Source organism: Belonocnema kinseyi, chromosome 6 (assembly GCF_010883055.1).
Source record: "Belonocnema kinseyi isolate 2016_QV_RU_SX_M_011 chromosome 6, B_treatae_v1, whole genome shotgun sequence".
In the NCBI taxonomy this organism is placed as follows: domain Eukaryota; kingdom Metazoa; phylum Arthropoda; class Insecta; order Hymenoptera; family Cynipidae; genus Belonocnema; species Belonocnema kinseyi.
This window is the reverse complement of record NC_046662.1, coordinates 47621181-47641390: the sequence shown is the minus strand read 5'-3', so window position 1 is coordinate 47641390 and position 20210 is coordinate 47621181. Positions and strand designations below refer to the sequence as shown.

Genomic DNA, 20210 nt, shown 5'->3' with positions numbered 1-20210 from the left:
ACCTCTCTCGCCCTGCTCCTCTGAGGACCAGCGTGAGCCAGCAATTCTAGGAAGGCTGAAAACGGGGTGACTGAAAGCGAGAGTTTGGTGTACTTAAATTTTCCACAAAATAATTAAATTTTGCACATAATAGTTGAATTTGCAACTTCTGAAGATAAATTGTTAAGAAGAAAGTACCATAGTTTATATTTAAATCTAAAAAAATTAAATGTATGACAAACAAAACATTTTTAAACCAAAGACGAATTTTGAAAACAAAAAATTTCACTCAAGAAAGAAATAAAAGTTTATCGAAATTGTTGAAACTTGAAGTGAAAAGACATATTTTTCCTACGAAAATTAGTATTTCAAACCAAACTATGGCTTTTGAGCAAAAATATTAATTTTACAGGAAACTGATGCATTTTTAGCTGACAACATGAAATTTCAAACCAAGAAAATTATTTCTTTTTTACTAAATAAGGAGCATTTTTAACTAAAAAATATCAATCCTAAAAAAATGGAAAAGTTACATTTCCAATAAAAAAATTAATTTTAAACCAGAAGAAGCTTTTAGATTAAATAGTATAACTTTCAAGTAAATTCATAACCATTCAAACAAAAACTAAGTTTTTGACAATGCAGTTTAACTTTTACCAAGTAGAACAAAAAAATGATTTCTTAACAAAGTGAATCAACAAAATTCTGTAAACAAAATACTTAAATACTCAAATAAAGAAAAAGAATTTTTAACTAAAAAGTTGCATTTTCATTTAAGAAATTATATTTCAACTGAAACAGATGAATTTTCAAATCTAAAAGATAAATTTTGTTAAAAGAGTTAAATTTTCGGTTAAAAAGATTTCAATTGACTTTTCACGATCAAAATATGAACTTTGAAACAAGTTATAAGTTTCTACGAATAAAATTGAATTTTCAATACAAAAATGCGAATTTCAAACACAAAAAAAAGACTTTCTAATAAAACTGTTAAATTCTCTACTAAATAGTTGAAATTATATCGGAGACAGATGAAATTTCTCTTAAACCAGATGAATTTTTATATTTAATAAAATTTCAAAAATATAGTTGAATTTTTATCCAGAAAAGATTCCAGTTGAGTTTTCAAGATAAAAATATGAATTTTTTAACAAAAAATAAATTTCTACAACAAAAATGATTTGAACTTGAATTGCTTTGGAGTCTTATGAATAAAATTCTTTTAAATTTTGCTTAATTCAAAAGAAAATTAAAATGAATCAAAATCACTTTGTGGATTAAAAATTAGTTGGTCGTATTCCGATCAATCCGTCGTATTTTTTTCCTATATGGGGAAGTGAGGGAAGGTTAGGAGAAATTATGAGAGAGTAGATAGGGGAAATGATGGTAGGGGCAGTAAGGTTAAAGGAAGTGGTGCAATTCAGGGTAGAGGAAGTGAGGAGAAATGAGGGGCGATGAAGTAAGAGAAAACGATCTTAAATGAAAGGAAGGCGAGTGGAGTAAATGAGGGGAAGTGATTATGAATAAGAGGGGGTGGATGAACATGTAGGGAGAGGAAGCAGCTTAGTGGAGCAGGGCGAATTATTGGAAATGAAAGTAGTGTAGAGAAACAGTGCAGGGGTAAAGTAAGAGAAGTTGTAAATAATTCGAGGAGGGAAAGTAGAGTAGGTGAGGGGAAATTATAGATAGAAAGTACGGGAAGAGAGTTGAACTGGGTGGAAGTAGAGAAAATGATTAGAAGTGATGGATAGTAGTTAGGGGAAGTGAGGGAAGGACCATTAAGGTAATGCGGATAACAACAGAAGAACAAGTTATAGCTGTGGAAGGAACAAAGGGGAAGGTGTGTGTTAGGCAGGGAAGTGAGGAGAGGGGAACATAGGGGGAGCAGAGGAGAAAAATTATGAGAGAAGGAGGTTTGAACGACTCAATTAACGTATTTAAATTTTAAAGGCCAGGAAAAATTAAAAATTAGTCAGGGAAATATTACGGAAGAGTTAGGGAATTTTTTTCATTAAGTTTTGTGGCCACCCTGATTTAAGGTTCAAACACCTAATTAAAAGATTTTTTACAGCTGTTAGTGTTACTGGAATAAGCAGAGATGAATTTATCGACAATGTGGCAAAAGAAATTCTAACAAAAATTCCTTCACCTTATGACATGATAAAAGTTAAGAGAAACTTTGGTCTAAATGTGACTCCCACTGCAATTGTACTCTTTCAAGAACTAGAAAGATTCAATAATTTAATCAACAGATTGACAACGACACTAACTCAATTAAGAAAGGTTAATATTTTATTAAAGTTTAAAACTAATAGGTTTATTGCAAAAAGATTAATTCGTTTTTTAGTTCAACTGCAATAAAAAAAATATGTAACGATTTTTATATTTTTTTTTTGTTTTATACAAAACTAATTTTTTAGTCAAATATTAAACTGTTCGGTTGAAAATTCAACTGTTTAGTTGAAAATAAACTTTAGGGCTGAAAAATTTAACAATTTGGTTAGAAATTCAATCACGTAATTGAAAATTCAACTGTTTTGCAGGAAGCTCGTCTTTTTAGTTTGAAACTTCAACATTTTGGATGAATTATTTTTTCTTTATTGACTGAAAAATTTGTCTTAGTTTAAAATTCAACTCTTGTATTCTAGTTTAATTTAACTGTTTTTTCTTAACATGAACATTTTTTATTGGTTAAAAATTAATTTTTTCAACTTAAAATTTAATAATTTTGTAAAAAATTCAACTCTTTTGTTAAAAATAATTTTTTAGTTTAAAATTTATATTTCAACTGCTTCGTTGAAAATTTAACTGTTTTGTAGAAAGCTCGCCCTTTTGGCTTAAAAATTAAACATTTTGGATGCATTTTGTTCTGTATTGATTGAGCAAATCTGTCTTGTTTGAAAATTAAACTCTTGTTCAAAAGTCATCCTTTTTTTAATGTTTCTTATTTTGTAGAAATTTGACCTTTTCCAGTTAAAAATTCAACAGTATGTTAAAAAATGAATCTGTTTTCTTTAAGGATTCAATTATTTTGTAAAAAATATCCACTATTATTTTTATTTTTTGTTTTTAAGAATTTTTAATTATTCAAAATTTAAGAAGAAAAAAGTAGGCAATTAATAAGGCCAGTAAAATCAAAGATTTCTTTTTTCTCTGATTGGTAAAAACTAATCAGAACTCAAGATAGTTAAAATATTTTAAATACACTGAACTCTGGATTTATGTACGGGAACTTGTGTACCAATTGTTTTTTATTTACACGCATGCTAACAGCTAACGCAAAAAACGCGCTGAGGGTACTGCCCACTTTCTCGCTACGCTACTGTCGGTGACGCATGAGTGAGCACTGCCGTAAACGCAGGTTACATAAATCTATAGTTCAGTATAGCACTCATTTATTTTTCAATTTTCTCAAAAATAAAGTAGTGAAACGACATTTTCTTTAAACAATGTAAAGATTACGTAATTTATTATTTAAAAATCCAATTGTTGCAAATTATGCAACAATCATATTTTCAATGTACAATAAACTACAGAAATTAAATAAATAATCGCAGGCCATTGCTGGTGAGATAGGAATGGATGCAGTACTCGACGAAATTTCACTTTCTCTCTACAATGGAGCACTGCCTAAAGAATGGTCAAAATTAGCCCCAGCCACCAGGAAAAATCTAGCAGGATGGATGGATCATTTCGAAAGACGAATCGCCCAATATACTAATTGGGTTAGTAAAAATCAAAAATTTTAGGAAAGTCCATTAATTACGCAAGATCCCCTATTTTTAAATACGGAATATAAATTTAATTAAATCGGGGGGATTGAATCGTAAACATTCAGGGCCGTCTGAACCGTTTCCAATTGTAATACACAATATTGCGCAATCTCCACATTTGAGTTCCTGCGCACTGCGCCTTGCCGCTGCAATGCTGGTATTTTTCAGGTGAAAAACGCAACCTTCTCTCTCCTCTGGCACTAAGAAACTGTGTGGGCAACCATTTCTAGGAATTACAAAACCGCGAGTGGCTAAACCGAGAGTCGACTGTCTTAGTTAAAAAATCAATTTTAAATTGAAAGTCTAACTCTTTTATTAAGTGTTAAACTCTTTTCTCGAAAATTTATCTTTTTAAGATTCGTCGTTTAAATTGAAAACGTATCTCTTTGCTCGAAAATTTAACTTCTATGCTGAAAATTAGTTATTTCGGTTAGGAATTAATTTTCTATGCTAAAAGTGTAACTATTTCATTTTTTATTGAAAATTCATCTTTTATGATTAAAAATTTATGTTTTATGTTGACTCTTTGGTATTGAATTAACTTTTTTGCTAAAAATTCATATTTTTAAGTTGAAAATTTCTGCTGTTTCATAGAAAATTCCTTCTTTTAGCTTAAAAATTCAACACTTTTGTAGAAAATTTAAATATGAAAATTAAACTACTTTGGTGTAAAACTAAGCTTTTCGGTTGCAATTTAAAATATTTATTTAAAAATTCAACACTCCCGTTGGAAGTAAATATTTTTTATTAAAAATTATTTTTATCATCTAAAAATTTAGCTTTTACATTTTTAGTCAGAAATTTTTTCTACATCAGTGAAAAATTCAGCCAGTTGGCAGAAAGTTTATTTAGTTTGTTGAATATTCTTCTATTTGAGTAGAATTTTTTTTTAACTCATAATTTTGGTTGAGGATTTAACTTTTTTGTTAAAAATTGGTCTCTTTCAGTTGAACTTAACTTGTTGAAAATGCGTTTTTTAAATTATTTTTTTCAACTGAAAATTGAACAATTTCATTTTTGGTTCAAAATTGACCTATTTTAGCTTAAAATTCAACTATTTCGTCTAAAATTCAACTTTTCTGATTGAAAAATAAATTTCTTGTTGAAAATTTATCTATTTGCCCATAAAATTAATCTCATTTGCTGAATCAATATTTAATTTATTTTGAAGAAAATTAATGTTTCAACTGCAAATTTAACTCTTTCATTTTTTATGAAAATTTTTAAAAAATTTTAAAGTTAATGTATTTGCTTAAAAATTCATCCTTTTCGGTCGAAAATTAAGATTCTTCATTAAAAAGTATTCTACAATGCAGAACATTCAAGAATTATGTTTAAATTATTTTTTTGTTAAAAACTCAACTTTTTGGTAACAAATTAACAATTTTATAATTTTTTTAACTTAAAATTAGACAATTTGGTTTTTAGTGCAAATTTGTCTTTCTTAGTTAAAAATTCATGCATCTTGTTAAAATTTCTATCTTTTGGTAGAAAAATAAGATTCTTGCTTGAAAGTTGATCTTTTTGTTAGGAAATTCATTTTGTTAAAAATTCGTCTTTTTCGGTAGAAAATTAATTTTCTTGTTTTAAAATGTAATTTGGACAACTCAAATATTTTTTCAAATAATGTTGTTGCTGAAATGTTAACTATTCCATTTTTTGTTGAAAATCTACCTTTTTTAATAGAAAATTCAACTAATTGGTCGAAAGTTGAACTACTTTATTAAAAATTAAGTTTTCTGGTTGAAGATTCTTAATATTAGTTGAAAATGGTTTGGTAAAAAATTATTTTTTTAGTTGAAATTTAACTTTCAACTGAAAATTGAACTATTGCCTTTTTTTTAATTTCTCTTTTTTATTCAAAAATTCATAAATTTTGTTTATACTTCGTTTTTTAATCGAAAAATAATATTATAACTTGAAAATTCATCTGTTTCGTTAAAAATTCATATATTTTGTTAAAATTTCGTCCTTTTTGCTAAAAAATTAATCTTCTTGTTTAAAATTTAACTATTTGCTCAAGAATTCATGTAATTTGTTAAAAATTTGTGTTTACTTGGTAGAAAATTAATTTTCTTGTTTGCAAATTAAACTATTTGTTTGAAATACTTTGTTAAGAATTCACTTTTTGGTTGCATATACTTAATTTCTTTGGTTGAAAATGTAACTATTTTCTGAAAAATCAATTTCTTTGGTGAACATTTTTTTCTAATTGTAAGCGTATCTGTTACATTTCTGGATGAAAATTGATCCTTTTCAGTGAAAAATCCAACTATTTGGTTCAAAATTCGTATTTATTAAAAACATTTTTTTTAATTATCTTTGTTGTTGTTGGAAAGTCAAATTTTATGGTGAAGATTTTTCCTTTTGGTCGACAATTGTTTCGTTAATAATTAATACCTTTTGATTAAAAATTTAACTATTTTGTTGAAAAATCGTTGTTTTATGGTTGAAAATGTCATTTTAACGAAAAATTTAAATAATCCAGTTGAAAATTCATATCTTTAGTTAAAAATGTAACTATTTTGTTCAAATTCCTTCTTTTTTTAAATTAAATGTTTCAACTAAAAACATAACTTTCATTTTCGGTGAAAAATTCTTTTTTTTTTTAGTAGAAAACTCAACTGTACAGTTGCAAATTTATCTTTTTTAATTAAAAATTCAATTACTTTGTTGACAAATCATATATTTTTGTTTTTTAATTTTCGAAATATATTAAAATCATTTCAAATCACTGGAAATTTTTTCAACTTTTTAAATTTCACTTATACTGAAAATAATTATATTGTGATCATATTATGTGAAAAATATAAAATTTGATATAAAAATTGTTGATACATTTTTTTTGCACAAAAATCTTGAAAATTTATCTTTACGTAATTAATGAACGTTCCCTTTTGAATTTTGCAATGAAATTTATTTATTATAAAAAAAAAATTTTAGGCCGGTTCTAACGAACCGGTAGTAATTTGGCTATCTGGACTACATATACCAGAAACTTATTTAGCGGCCCTGGTGCAAATGGCATGTCGAAAAAATAATTGGCCCTTGGATCGTTCTCGCACTTACACAGCAGTTTCGAAATATGCAAAAGCTGATGAAGTCGAAGAAAAACCTGATCAGGTAAGTTAAATTTTTTTACAAAAAAAATCTATACTCTTTCTAGCCTGGCCGTTTTAATCCATTAGAAAATTCCGGACATTTTACGGTTTACAAAAATTTGTCACGATCATTGAAATTAAAAAATTTCAATTTTTTCACCTAAATCTTTTTTTTATTTAAAGTAGTCAAAACTGAACTGCTTTAATTTTTAAAGTTTTAAAGTTAAAGCTTGCCATTTTTTTCATAAACGCTCAATTATTTATACGTGTAACATAAAAGGTTTAAATACTTTTCAATTAAACAATTTTAAATTAAATGCCCTCAAACTGCAAAATAAAACATTAAAAACTTTCTTAAATTGCAAAGTTAAAGATTTGAAAATATGCAAATAAACGCATTATTTTAAATGCTCTGAATTGAAGAATTATTCATCAAAAAATTTAAATTTTAAAAATTATATTATTTTAAGTGTTTTGAAGATAGAAGCATTAAAAATTGAAAGATTACCTTTTTTTTAAACTGAACCATTTTTAAATTTAAAGATACATCATTTTTATTTTAAGTCATTATAAATCAATCATTGTGTATTTGTTATTTATACATCAAAATTTGTTTTCAAATTTTTTTAAATATTTTCTTAAAGTACTTTTTTTTAAATTGAAAAATCATTTTTCATTTTCCAGGAACCTTAAAAAAAATTGGTTATTATATTGAAACCTTTGAAAATACTGAAAATGCTTTTAAATTTTTTTCTAAATGCTTGAAAATCTACATTTTGCTAAAAGAAAAATTGAAACCCTTTCAAGTTTTTAATTATTTTTTAATCTTTTTAAAACTTCTAAATATCTTTAAAACTGATTCGAACTTTTCTGTATTAATACTCGTTAAATTTCTATTCTTTCATGAAAATTTGTTTTTATTTTGATATCTTGTTATCTACTATTCAAAATTTCTAAAAAGCTTCTCAATTTTTATTTTGAAATTTGCAGAATTCTATGTTTTGTTTTTGATTTTTTGACATTTTTCCAACATTTAAATTAGGTTTGAATTTTTTTAAACCCTCGAAGTATCTTTTAAGCTTACTCGATTTTTTCTAAATGAATATTTGGGACGACTGAAAAATTACGAAAAATAATTTCCGACACTAAGATTTCCAAATTGGAAAATTCCGGAATAATAAAATTACAGATTTATAAAATTCCCTAAGTTGAAAATTCCCCAAAAATAAAACTTCCGAACAGTTTATAATTTTAGCGATTTAGAAATTTCCGAATAATAAAATTCCAAACATTTTATAATATTACGGATTTTTTTGAATTCCCGAATATGAAAATGCCCAACAGAAAATTGGCTAAGCATAAAATATCCTATATAAAAAATTCTTGAATTGAAACAATTCTTTTATAAACATTATTTATTTATATAAAATACAATATTCAAATATTTTTATTAAAAAAATATTTCTAGTGTTTTAAATTTCTAAAATTATTGTCTGAATCTGAAATAATAATGATTGAAAAAAATTTCATTCTCGATTTTTGTTTCAATTATTGTTATTTGAAATTAAAACAATAATTCTAGAAACTTTAAATATTAAAAATAAATTTTTTTTCAATATTTGATTATTGTATTTTTAATAAATAAAGCATATTTATTGTTCGGTAATATTCTGTCGGAAATTTTCAAATCAGGTAATATTAGAAACTGTTCAGGAATTTTCTTTTTCGGAAATTTCATTGATCGGAAATTTGATAATTTGGGAATATTAATATTAAGAAATTTCATTACTCGGGAATTTTAAATTCTGGAATTTTATTTTTCATTCAGAATTTTGCACTTATCCCGAATAACTGTTCAAAAATTGAACTTAAATTATAATTGGTCATTTTAAATGAACAATGAAACAAGCAGTAAAAAATTGCTAAATATTTATAAAAATTCTCCTTCCTAATAACAAATTATCCATTTGAATATATTGAAAAATGAATATTTATAACTAAAACAACATTTAAATAGGATTTTATATTATATACAAATGTTAAATTATCAATCTATTGTAATAAAATTATTTAAAAATATAAAATAAGTCATAAAGTTTTAATCCGACATTTGACTATTTCAAAAAATTTAATTAAAAAAAGATTCAGACGCTTAATAAATTAGATCTATAAAATGGATGCTTTTAAAACTTTTTAGTTAAACACTTTTAATTAAATTCCGTTCCAAAAAATAAATTCACACTATTATTTCTAATGTTCTAATTTTAAAAATAAATAAATAAACTTGTAAATGTTCAAAATTATATAATTTTAAGCAGCTTTCAGTTTAAAACATTAAAAATAATTGATAAAATTTTTTTTAATGAACAATTTTAAAATTACAATTTAGGTTATTTTTATTTTTTCAATCGTTATTTATACATCAAAATTAAATATTTTCACTTATAAATTAAAACATTCTCCACTTTCTGTACTTATCCGCCTCTATTTTTCCATCTCTTCCACTATTTTTCATTCCTCTCATTTCCCTTATTTCTCTACGTTTCCTGTCCTCTACTTCTCCTCCGCTAATTAGGCTTCACTTCCCCTACGTCCCGTATTTCCGATACCTTCCCTCACCATCTTTGCGCCTTATACCCCCGACATTTTCTCCCCAAATTTCCCTCCATTCGCCACCTCTCTTTTCCCATCGCATTCTCTGCTTCTCCTCTTCTCGCTTTCCCTATGTTTCCTTCTCCATATTTCACTTACTTCTCCACCTCCCATTTCCCATAATTACTTATTATTTCCCCTTCCTTTGATTTTCTACCTTTTATTTCCTCTTAATTCCCTCTGAACTCCCTACTTCATCTGCCATTATTTGCCCTCACGTCCCCCAGTTATCCTATCGGCGTTCCCCCTCAATTCCTCTATGTTTTTATTCTCATATTTCCTCTACTTCCTCTCCCCTTATTTACCTTAACTTCTCCTATTTCTCCTTCTTTCCCTCACCTTCTTTGCCCTTATTTCCCCCTACGTTTCTCTTCAAATTCTCCCTCATTCACTATTACTATTCCTCAGTTCCCCATCTATTATCTCCCCTCCCATCCTCGACTTCTGCTTGCCTCCGTTTCCTTACACTTCCTAAATGTTTTCTTCTCCATATTTCCCCTACTTTCCCACCATCCAGTTCCCATCATTCTCTTTGATTCAACATCACTTCTTCTGCTTTCCCTTCTCATCCGTTCCCCTCACTTTCTTATAATAATTTCCCCTACTTCCCTACAATAATTTCCCCTCCCCTTATTTTCCTATCCCTCATTTTCTGTTAATTTCCTTATAACCCCTACTACGCCTAACCCATTTCCCATTACATCACCTTCACCTATGTTAACTTCGCCTTACCCCCCCCCCACTCATTTATCATTGTTATTTCTTACTACCCCTGTCTATCACTTTTTATTTCTCCCCAATTCCCCTCCCCGAATTTTACCTTTATGATCCATCCCAAATTTCCCCTTTCTTTACCTTAGGCATAAATGTCTCCTATATATTCGCGAACGACCAGGTCAAAAAATAAACTCACTGTCATTTCCAGATCCTCCCACTTTTGAATTGATCATTTTTCAGGGCTGCTACGTACGAGGGTTGTACTTGGAAGGTGCACAGTGGGATATGAAAAATCACTGCTTAAAGAGATCTCATCCGAAAGTACTGATAGAAGAACTACCAATATTGACAGTGATTCCAATTGAAGCTCACAGAGTAAAGCTTCAGGTAATTTTATTAAAGTTATAGTTGATAATCAGATTACTGCATTTAAATTTATCTACATTTCAAATTAAATATAAATGACTGATGAACAAATTTAAAGTTATAGATTAGACTAATCATAATGATGGATTTATTTAGTGAGATTGGATGGATATTACTCAAAAATACTGATCTAATAGGTGAAAGTTACTGATTGAGGAATTTAAAATAATTGGTTTGATAGGTAAAAGTTTAGATCATTTAAAATTGCTGATTCGGTCAATGGACTACACTGATCAGATCAATTTGTCTTTAATGGTAGAAAATTATAACTCAATAAATAATATTTAATTTAAAATTAAATTTTTTACTTGAAATATCAACTATGAAATTTCTTGTTGATCGACTGTTTACTAGAAAATTCTTGTCTTTTTTTCAAAACAGCCTTTTGTGGCAAAAAATTAATTGCATTAATTAATTTGTTTGTTTGTTTGATAATTCAACTACTTGGTTAAAAATTAAACTGCTTTGTTGAAAATGCATAGCTTCGGTTAATTTTTCATCATTTTAGTTAAAACTACGTCTATTTGATTCAGAATGTAACTATTTTGTTAAGTTTTTTTTAACTAATCTTGTTCAGTTTTTAGTTGGATACTTTTGTATTTTGTTGCAAATTCGACTTTTTTGGTAGAAATTTAATGTTTTCTGTTTTAAAATTCATTGTTTTGTTTATTTTAAGATTGATTATTTATAGACGAAAATTCGTCTCTTTTGTTGAAGATTTAACTCGTTTCTTGAAAATCGATTTTTTTTCTTGAAGGTTCATTCTGCTAATTGAAAATTTAACTATTCCATCTGAACAAGAGACTCATTTTATCATAACCTCAGGATGAAGGAATATTTTTTAAAAAATATTGTCACAAGATTTAGATTCCTTTCAGTCGGTAGTATTACCGAGAATATAACCGAGAAATAAATTCTCTGAGAATTTATGAGAATCTCAGAATTTATTTTAATTAATAGAAAATTGCATTTTTTTCGTTAACTTTTAGGTTGAAAATTCAACTCTTTTTTTTTTAATTTGTCTTTTTCATTTTAAAGTTTACCGTCTTTAGCAGAAATTAAATCTTTTTTTGATGAAAATTCAACTGTTTGGTAAGAAATTAGGCTATTATACTATTTTCTTGAAAACTTCACTATTTTTTTTTTAATTTACTTTTTGTTTAAAATTTATATTTTGGTGTTAAAAAATTGATATTTTTGAAATAAAAATGCAACTATTTGGTAGCGAATTTAACTATATTGTTAAAAATTCATTCTTTTCGGTTGAAAAAATTCGTCTTTTTGGAATAAAATTCAATTTTTACGTAGAAACTTATTTTTTTGTCACAAAAATTCAATTTTTGATGTTACTGAGTTAACTGGAATCTTTTTTGGATGAAAACTCAACTTTTTTTGTAAACAAAAATTATTTTACTTTACGATAAATTAAAATTTTTTTGATAAAAATGCAACTAGTTGCTAGAGATGAATTTTTAAAAAAATGAGATTAATTTTCAAACAAAAAGATTAATTTTCAAATAAATAGATAATTTTGAACTAAAAAAGAAAAATTTCAACAAAAAACGGAAATTACATTTTGAAATAGAAATTTTTGTATCCAAACTGATAAATTTTCAACATAAATGATGCATCTTCAACTGGAATAGTAGTAGAATTTTATGCAAAAAAGATAAGTTTTCAACTAAAACAATGAATCCTCAACTGAAATAGTTGATTTTCAACAAAAAAAATTAATTTTTACTAGAAAAAGATAAATTGTCAACCAAAACTGAAATAATTACTTTCTAAATTGAAAAATAATTGTTGAACCAAAAAGATGAATTTTTAACTAAAATTATGGAATATTCAACAGGAACAATAGTTACATTTATAATTAAAAAGAATAATAATCTTCAACTAAAAAAAATCAACAAAATACTTAAATTTACTGGAAAAAATTCCTTTTTTTACTAAGAAGAAAACAAGTTTTCAATCAAACATCTTATTTTTCAAACAAAATAATTTGTAACAAAAGAGTTGAACTTTCAGCCAAGTAATTTTATTTCCAACCTAAGAGGTGAATTTTTGAATAAAATTATTATTATTTAATTAGAATACTTACATTTTTAACTAAAAAGAAGAATTTTTAAACAAGGAGAGTAAATTTCAAAAGTGAATTTACTGAGTCATCCTTTTTGATTTAAAATTCGTGTTTTTGTATAAAAAATTCAATTTTTTTGGTGGAAAATGATTTTTTTGTTAAAAAATCCATAGTTTGATCGTGAAAACTCGACTAAAATCTTTTTCAAAAGAAAATTCAACTATTAATAAATCAATTAATTTGTTTAAAACATTTGGTTAAATCGCTTTACTAAGAAATCGCGTTTTTGTCAAAGATTTATATTTTAAGTTGAAAAGTTATCTCGTTGATTAAAAGTTGATTTGCGAACATTGTTTTTTATTGAAGGCTTATGTCTGGTTAATAATTTAACTGTTTGGTGGAAAATACTTTTTTTTTATTATTTATAATTTATTTTTAACAGAAAATGGAAATCTTACATTTTTTGAGATTGATATTTCTTAGTTAAAGGTTCACGTCTTTTTCAGTTTGAAATTTCCTTTGTTTGCGTAAAAATGCATCAGTTTCGTGGAAAATTAATTTTTTGTTGAACAGTCATACTTTTTGTTTAAAAATTGCATTTTTGTCAATAATATTTGTCTTCTGGTTTGAAGGTTCAATAATTTAGATAAACTTTTATTTATTTTTTGAGTGAAAAATCTTTATTTGTTGGAAATTCGTCTTTTTGGTTTTAAAATTATTTTCTTTTGCTGTATAAATTTAATTCTTTTTTGATTAAAATCAAAACTATGACACTTTTTTGCTGACACTTTATCTTTTCAGGTTGAATATTCAAATATTATGTTAAAAATTTAATTATTTTGTTAAAGAGTTATCTTTTAAAGTAGAAAACACTTTTTTTTAAATAAATTAATATATTTGAAATTTTTTAATTTGTAAATGAAGCACTGTAATGTCTGAATATGTCTGAGCTAGAAAATAATGTATATTCAATTGCTGATATAAGCTGAACAATAAAAATATTGTTAAAAATCATAAATCCTTAAATTCTCTTAAATTCTCTTAAATTCTGTCATATTCTCGGTTATATAACCTAACCTTAAATTGTTGGGAATTGAAGAACTATCCCTGTGACAGCTAAGTCAGTAAGACAGCGGTCAGTCATTTATTTACCGATAATGAATGTTCGTGATGGTGCCAAGATTCGAACACTCAATAAGTTTTCACCAGTAATATATGGCGCACCTATCTTATCGCCTAAGAATGCATATGAGTTGTCTCAGTTTGCCTTGAAAACTCAGTAAGTATGCGGATAGTTAATGGTGGCCAAATGGTGGTATTTACTAGTGGTGGATGTGATGGTAGTGGTGGTAAATTTATTTGGAACAGGGGAGAATCTTGCACAAGACTTCTATCTGACTATCTGACTAAAACCCGCCTTTATTCTACCAACCCTGGAGCAGAAACAGTGTGGTACGCACTTGCTATGCGCATGGTTAGGCATGAACCTGGAGAGATCGCCACCGTTGAACTTGCTTTAGCAGAATTTCTCTAGATTTGTGGCTAGTACGTGAGCTTTCGGTTCACAGTTTCTAAAAGGTATCGAACGGCTTTAACAATCTCAACAGACTATTCTGTAATTGCAAACCTGATTAAGTTTCCGTAGTGTAACTACTTCGTAAGGGCGACTATCTCCGTCCTACTATCTACCAATGAGAGTCCATGTTTCTTAAGCCAGATGTTGACCAGGTTAGTGACATTTGCTACTCTTCGTTGGGCTTGTTCTGTATCTCTTCCCAATATAATTGCCAGAAGATTATCTGTAAGTCCAATTAATTTGGCCCACTCAGGTAGAATGATTTTTAGCACTCGGCTGTACATTATATTCTATAGGTCTGGTACAAGTGCAGGCCCATGGGTTTTTCCAGTAGTGAGTTTTCACCTTTTTTGGCCCTCTGTGGAATCTTATTACAACTTTCTGCCTTCCAGCTAATCGCTGATCACCCTTCCAGATACGCCAGCACCATAAATCGAGACTCAAGTGCATCTAGGATGTCAACAAACCTCGCTAAGTTTAAGGCGTTCCTTACATCGAGGGCGGCCAGCATACTGAAATTTATTGTTCTGTAATTACGCTTCCATGTCCTTGGTTTCAACTACTTCTCCAACGACAATACGTAGTCACGCCCGCAATAATTTCTGAAAAATCTTGCCTGCGTTGTCTAACATGCAGTGCGACCTGAAGGACGAGAAAGCAATGGGTACACCCTTACCCTTGTCAAACAGAATCAACCGCAGTACATTCCAAGTTTTCGCAGATACGCCAGCTAACAAGCATGCATTGTACAGTTTTTAGAATTACAAGTTTGTATTCACTTGCAAATAATTTAAGAATCTCAAAGGAAATACCATTCGGATCAAGAGCCTTGTGATTGCCCTAGGGATAAACAGTACTGTGTAGTTCGTCATTGGTAAAGAGCTGTACTTCCGTTTCCACCACTGGGATCAGGGCACAGGTATTCTCTGGATGTTCTGAAAAGAGTGCTCTCGAGATCCAAGGCAGCGGCTAACAATTTTGTAGCGACGTCCCCAGACGTCTTTTTCTATTCCGTCAAGAAGCGAGATATGTACTTTCCTCTTGCTGTTTTTATGGCCTTTGTGGTCCGTTTGCTGGTGCCTTGATCTTTTAGACATTGACATGTCGCATTCCAGTTTCCTCGTTGCCTTTGTGAGGCACATAGCCTCGCCAATGAGTCTGATAGCCCTGGTTAGCTTTGCTACATTCCATCCCGCGAAGCCAGCATGGGCTCTTCTTCCACCAGGGTTTGCTCCAACCCATAAATTGATGGTCGCTCCCAGTAAGATCTTCAAGAACTTGTCCACATGTCATGGCTGAAACACCCACAGATGCTAATAGAGTGATATCTTTTATGGTACCCTTAGAGTGTTTAGCTTTACGTTAGTACACTTCGACAGAGCAAGCTCATGTCAGCTTTATCCATGTTACAACCTACCGTCCACGGATCGAAGCACTCCCAGTTGGTCACGTCCGGCACCGATCATGTGTATTTGGTCCACAGAGCCTAATTTATTTCTGCCGTACCCTATGTTTCCATTGAGCATTCCCCTATCCACCACCTGAGGACGCTCCAAGTCCTTAGGATGTTGTGGTGGTAGTGGTGAATGAATTGGATTTGGTCTATCTAATTAAATACGTTTCCAACGTATATAATATTAAATAATAATATAATAACTTCCAATCATTATTTTTTTTATAGAATACCATAAAAACTCCAGTATACACGACTTCAGATCGACGCAATGCCATGGGTGTTGGTTTGGTTTTTGAAGCAAATCTTCGTACAGAGATCCATAAATCACACTGGATTCTTCAAGGACTCAGTCTTGTGATGAACACCGACTGAATCTTAGTATCAGATTATAATCAGTATCTTCAATTCATTCCTATTGTAATAAACTTTATTTTAAATATCGAAGCTTATAAGTAGCTTCACATTGTGCACAATTAGAAATAAATATGGTTTACACAAATAAAAAATATGAGATTTTTAAATAAGTTTCCAGTCCTGTCAAACTTTCCAAAAATACTATTTCAAACCAAAAGTGTTATAGTCTTTAACTGTGAAAAAATTCATCTCCACCTCCGCTGGGATTTGAAACCCATTCTGCAGATTTCCGGTCTATTGTTTCAGATCAAGAGCAGACTAGAGCATCAGACCGGCGATCTGTAGAGCTGGGTTCGAAACCCAGCGAGCTATGGAGAATTTTTTCTGATATTTTTTCTTGTTTCTTCCTTTTCGCTATGCTAATCAAAAACAGAATATCAAAACTCAGAATTAATACAATTTTGTTCACTTTATTTTGTATAAAACATCCTCATCCCTTTTTATGAATTTCGCCTGCGGAAGGCATAAATTATAAAAAGAACTATCGATAAAATCGTCTAAATTTTGCCACTTGATCCAATTCTGGCTTTGAAGTTGTTCGATGCTCTTGGCTTTACCAGTGAAGTGTGGATCGACAACGAGTAAATATTTTCCTCCTTTTCCAATATGTATACCCATTATTCCTTTACTAGAACAATCTCTATCTCCACCCATCATAACAGGAGGTCCCATTTCTTCAAAATGTTTCTTAATAACATCAACATTCTTCACCAAATCTTTGCCACTATGTACATGAACTATCTTACTGAGCACATTGTGGAGCTTATCCAAAACCAAACAAATCTAAAAATAATATTATTTATTTTTAAAATTAAACTCTTATATAAAAGTATATTGGAAAAAACATATAAGCTTATCGTGTCTAGACCCGTAAATAGGGGTTTATAGGGATTTTATCGGGTCTAGAAGGGACTCAAAGACTTAAGGCTGTTAAAATGACTTGGCTTTTAGCCAGATCCATAATACGTCTAGAAGTATGCATTATTTAATGTAGTATTTTAAGCACGTCCAAAGATTCAACATAACCGAAAGTAATACGGGACGGAACGTAGAGATTTTTTTCGAGAAATGTCCTTGTAGATTTTATGCGACTTGAAACTGGACCGAGTGACTGCAGTCCGGCCTTCACAAAGCTAACGTGTTGCGTTTTAGAGGCGAAGCAAACACTCAATTTTCAATTACAAAAAGAGAACATTTTGCGAAAAAAATCTCTATGTGCTGGCCTGTGTAATTGCTTTTATATCACGTGGTCAAAATATTACATTAAACAATGCATTCTTGTAGACGTACTATATTATGCATCCGGCGAAAACTCAAGTCGTTGTAAGAGCCTTAAACATTTTTAAAGAACTTTTAAAAGCTATTAAACATTTCAAAATGTTGCACGCGATTTTACGACATTTAAGGGATTTGAAAAATTTTAAAGGATCTTAAGGAACATAGTGTCTTATAAAAAATACCGAGAAACTCACTGAGATTTCAAATAATTTTGTAGGATTATCAAGGGTGCTGCTAAACAAGGAAATGAGATCGAATTTATTTTTTAACCAAATTTCAACTTGTATTTTAATATTGTTTCAATATAAAATATTCTATTTTTAACCCGGTGAGTTTGAAAGATTTTAATTTTTAAAATATCAATCTTTTAATAATAAGCAACATTAAACTGTTTATTTAAAATGAGTAACTATGTAGCAAATATTAACAACTAAAAAATTGAAAGTTACAATTCTAATTTTCACGATTCAAACAATTTTAGTTTGTGAGTAAACGTTCTGAATTATGAATTTTCAAATAATAATTAAAAAACTCTTATTTTCACCTGTATTTTTGCTGTCATAGCTTCTCAAAAACGATAGAGATTTTTTGCTTTGATGCATACAATTCTTCAAAATAAATAAATTAATGTCATTTATTATCATTTGTTTAATATTTTCTACTTTTAAATTAGTTTTCGATTATCTGTTTTCCGGCACAAAAATTACCTTAATGTATTATTCTGTTGCAAAAATACATAAACACTTAGATTATAATATGTAAATAAGGGACGAATAAAGAATCCCAAAAAATAAAATTTCGAACAATTTAAAATTACAGAATAAGAAAATATTCGAAAGATGAAACTGCTGAAATTATTACTAAATTTTAGATCATTTAAAATTTGCGTTGAATGAAATTTCGCACAGTGAATTTCACCGAATTTGAAAATTCCTGATAATATATAATTCCCGAAACTAAATTTCCCACATGATAAAATATCCGTCACTTTAAAATTTACAAACCTAAACAATACAAATTTTTTTTAATGATAAATAAATAATTGAATGAAAAAAATGTGTTTATTCAATAAAAGTATTTTATTCCATATTATATTATTTAACTATTTTTGTATTGTTTAGATATTTCTCTGTGTCGGCAATATTCTTTGTGTATTTAACAGTTCGGGAGTTTTCTATTTTTAATATTTTCTTTTTCTGGAATTTTCAATTGACCAGAATTTTTTTCGGGATTTTTCAGTCCCGTAAATAATTTCGATAATATGAGCAAGAAGTTAATTAAAAAATAACAAAGTCAAAGAAATAAAAAATAATTGCCACAAAAAATTAATAAAAAAGTTTTTTCATCTTAAAATTTTTAAGCATGACTCATAATGGCCTTACTTCAAAACTTCCGATCCATTCTCTCGAGCCAATAAAAGAAGGCTCTTTGTCTTCTAGAGCCACAAGTGTTTCTTGTATGGTTCTTAAACTTGGAACTGCTTGATCCGGATTTTTATTTATTTGCATCCAAGAACAGATTGTTTGCAAGGTTCTATATCCGCAACCCCAGCCCTAGAGAAAATGTAAAAATTGAAATTTTTCTCCTATATTTAGAAAGATAACAAATATCTAATTATTTCGAATTAAAATTAAATATTAGGGCGAAGTTAAAATTCTAAAGATAATCGGATAATTTGAGCCTACAAAAAAGTGTGTTGGTTAGCATAACAATTTTTTTTTAATCGATTATTAGGTTATCTTTTTTTATTTGAAAAATAATTATCTTCGCTCCTTTTTTACGTTTCTTTAAATAATTGAATATTAATGTGATATTACAAGTTTACAATTTGAAATTTTAAAAAGGCCTGCGCCTATTGAGTATTTGCACTTGTGACGTCATTTAAAAATGTCCGAACACCTCAGGCATAAAAAAGCACTTTATACATTGCGTCGCGTATACCATCTTAGTTAAAGCATTGTTTTTTGGCAAATTAAAAATTTCTAATGAATACATTTTGAGTTTATCCAATAAAGTGAAGGTACGTTATTGTGATAAACTAAGTGCAATTGACAATTTAGATCCCTACGCTCTCTAAAGTGCAGATTTTTCCACCCACATTAGGAATGTATTCGTAGTGAGCGTAATCGATCTTGTATCGTACGAGGGTGGTTCAAATATGATCGAGACAAACGCTGTAAATGGCGCGCATGTATGTTTTGCAGGTCGTAGCTGGAGTATGTGATAGCTGGGTCCATTACGAACAGTGTGGCATAGTTTTCGTCGGGAGCGCATGTTTCACGCGCGTGCTACGACAATGAGTGAACGTTAAGTACCGACCGCCATTGCGCAACGTATTGTCATTTGTTTTTTAGTGCGGGAAGGCGTTAAAAACACGGAAATTTCTCTGCGTTTGCGAAATCAGTTCGGTAGTGAGTGCCTGAGTAGGGCTGTCGTGTTTAAATGGGCCAAAGCATTCAAGGATGGCCGCGAAACCGTCGAAAATGAGCCGCATGATCGTCGACCGCGAACCAGCATGACACCAAACAACATTCGCCGCGTAGAACAAATGATTTTGGAGGACCGTAGAATGAATGTTCTAGACATTTCGGCTGAACTCGGCTGCATGCCACTCTAACCTTCTGAAAACACACGTGAAACCCGCTTATCGCTCGAAACGGAGGGGCATTCCAGCACGAAGTGCGATGCTTCTCCAGGATAACGCGCGCCCTCATACCGCGCGTCTCACGCTCGATACAATATCAAAATTAGGGTGGGA

General features: G+C 29.3%; 2 protein-coding genes across 2 annotated transcripts in view; one reads left to right on the top strand and one right to left on the bottom strand.

Annotated features, from left to right (window-relative positions):
* LOC117175371 (dynein heavy chain 10, axonemal) overlaps positions 1 to 16210 on the top strand; it is a 122463-nt gene extending 106253 nt beyond the window's left edge. The window contains exons 56-61 of the mRNA XM_033365080.1: positions 1376 to 1394; positions 2058 to 2262; positions 3537 to 3704; positions 6696 to 6875; positions 10463 to 10609; positions 15986 to 16210. Of these exons, the coding sequence (XP_033220971.1) occupies positions 1376 to 1394; positions 2058 to 2262; positions 3537 to 3704; positions 6696 to 6875; positions 10463 to 10609; positions 15986 to 16132 (866 nt within the window). The 3' untranslated portion in view covers positions 16133 to 16210. The remainder of the gene's footprint in view (positions 1 to 1375; positions 1395 to 2057; positions 2263 to 3536; positions 3705 to 6695; positions 6876 to 10462; positions 10610 to 15985) is intronic.
* Positions 16211 to 16538: 328 nt separating this feature from the next.
* The window catches only part of LOC117174532 (ufm1-specific protease 1), an 11274-nt gene continuing 7602 nt past the window's right edge, over positions 16539 to 20210 (bottom strand). The window contains exons 2-3 of the mRNA XM_033363735.1: positions 18835 to 19005; positions 16539 to 16957 (exon numbers count right to left, since the gene is read on the bottom strand). Coding sequence (XP_033219626.1) covers positions 16580 to 16957; positions 18835 to 19005 — 549 coding nt within the window. The 3' untranslated portion in view covers positions 16539 to 16579. The remainder of the gene's footprint in view (positions 16958 to 18834; positions 19006 to 20210) is intronic.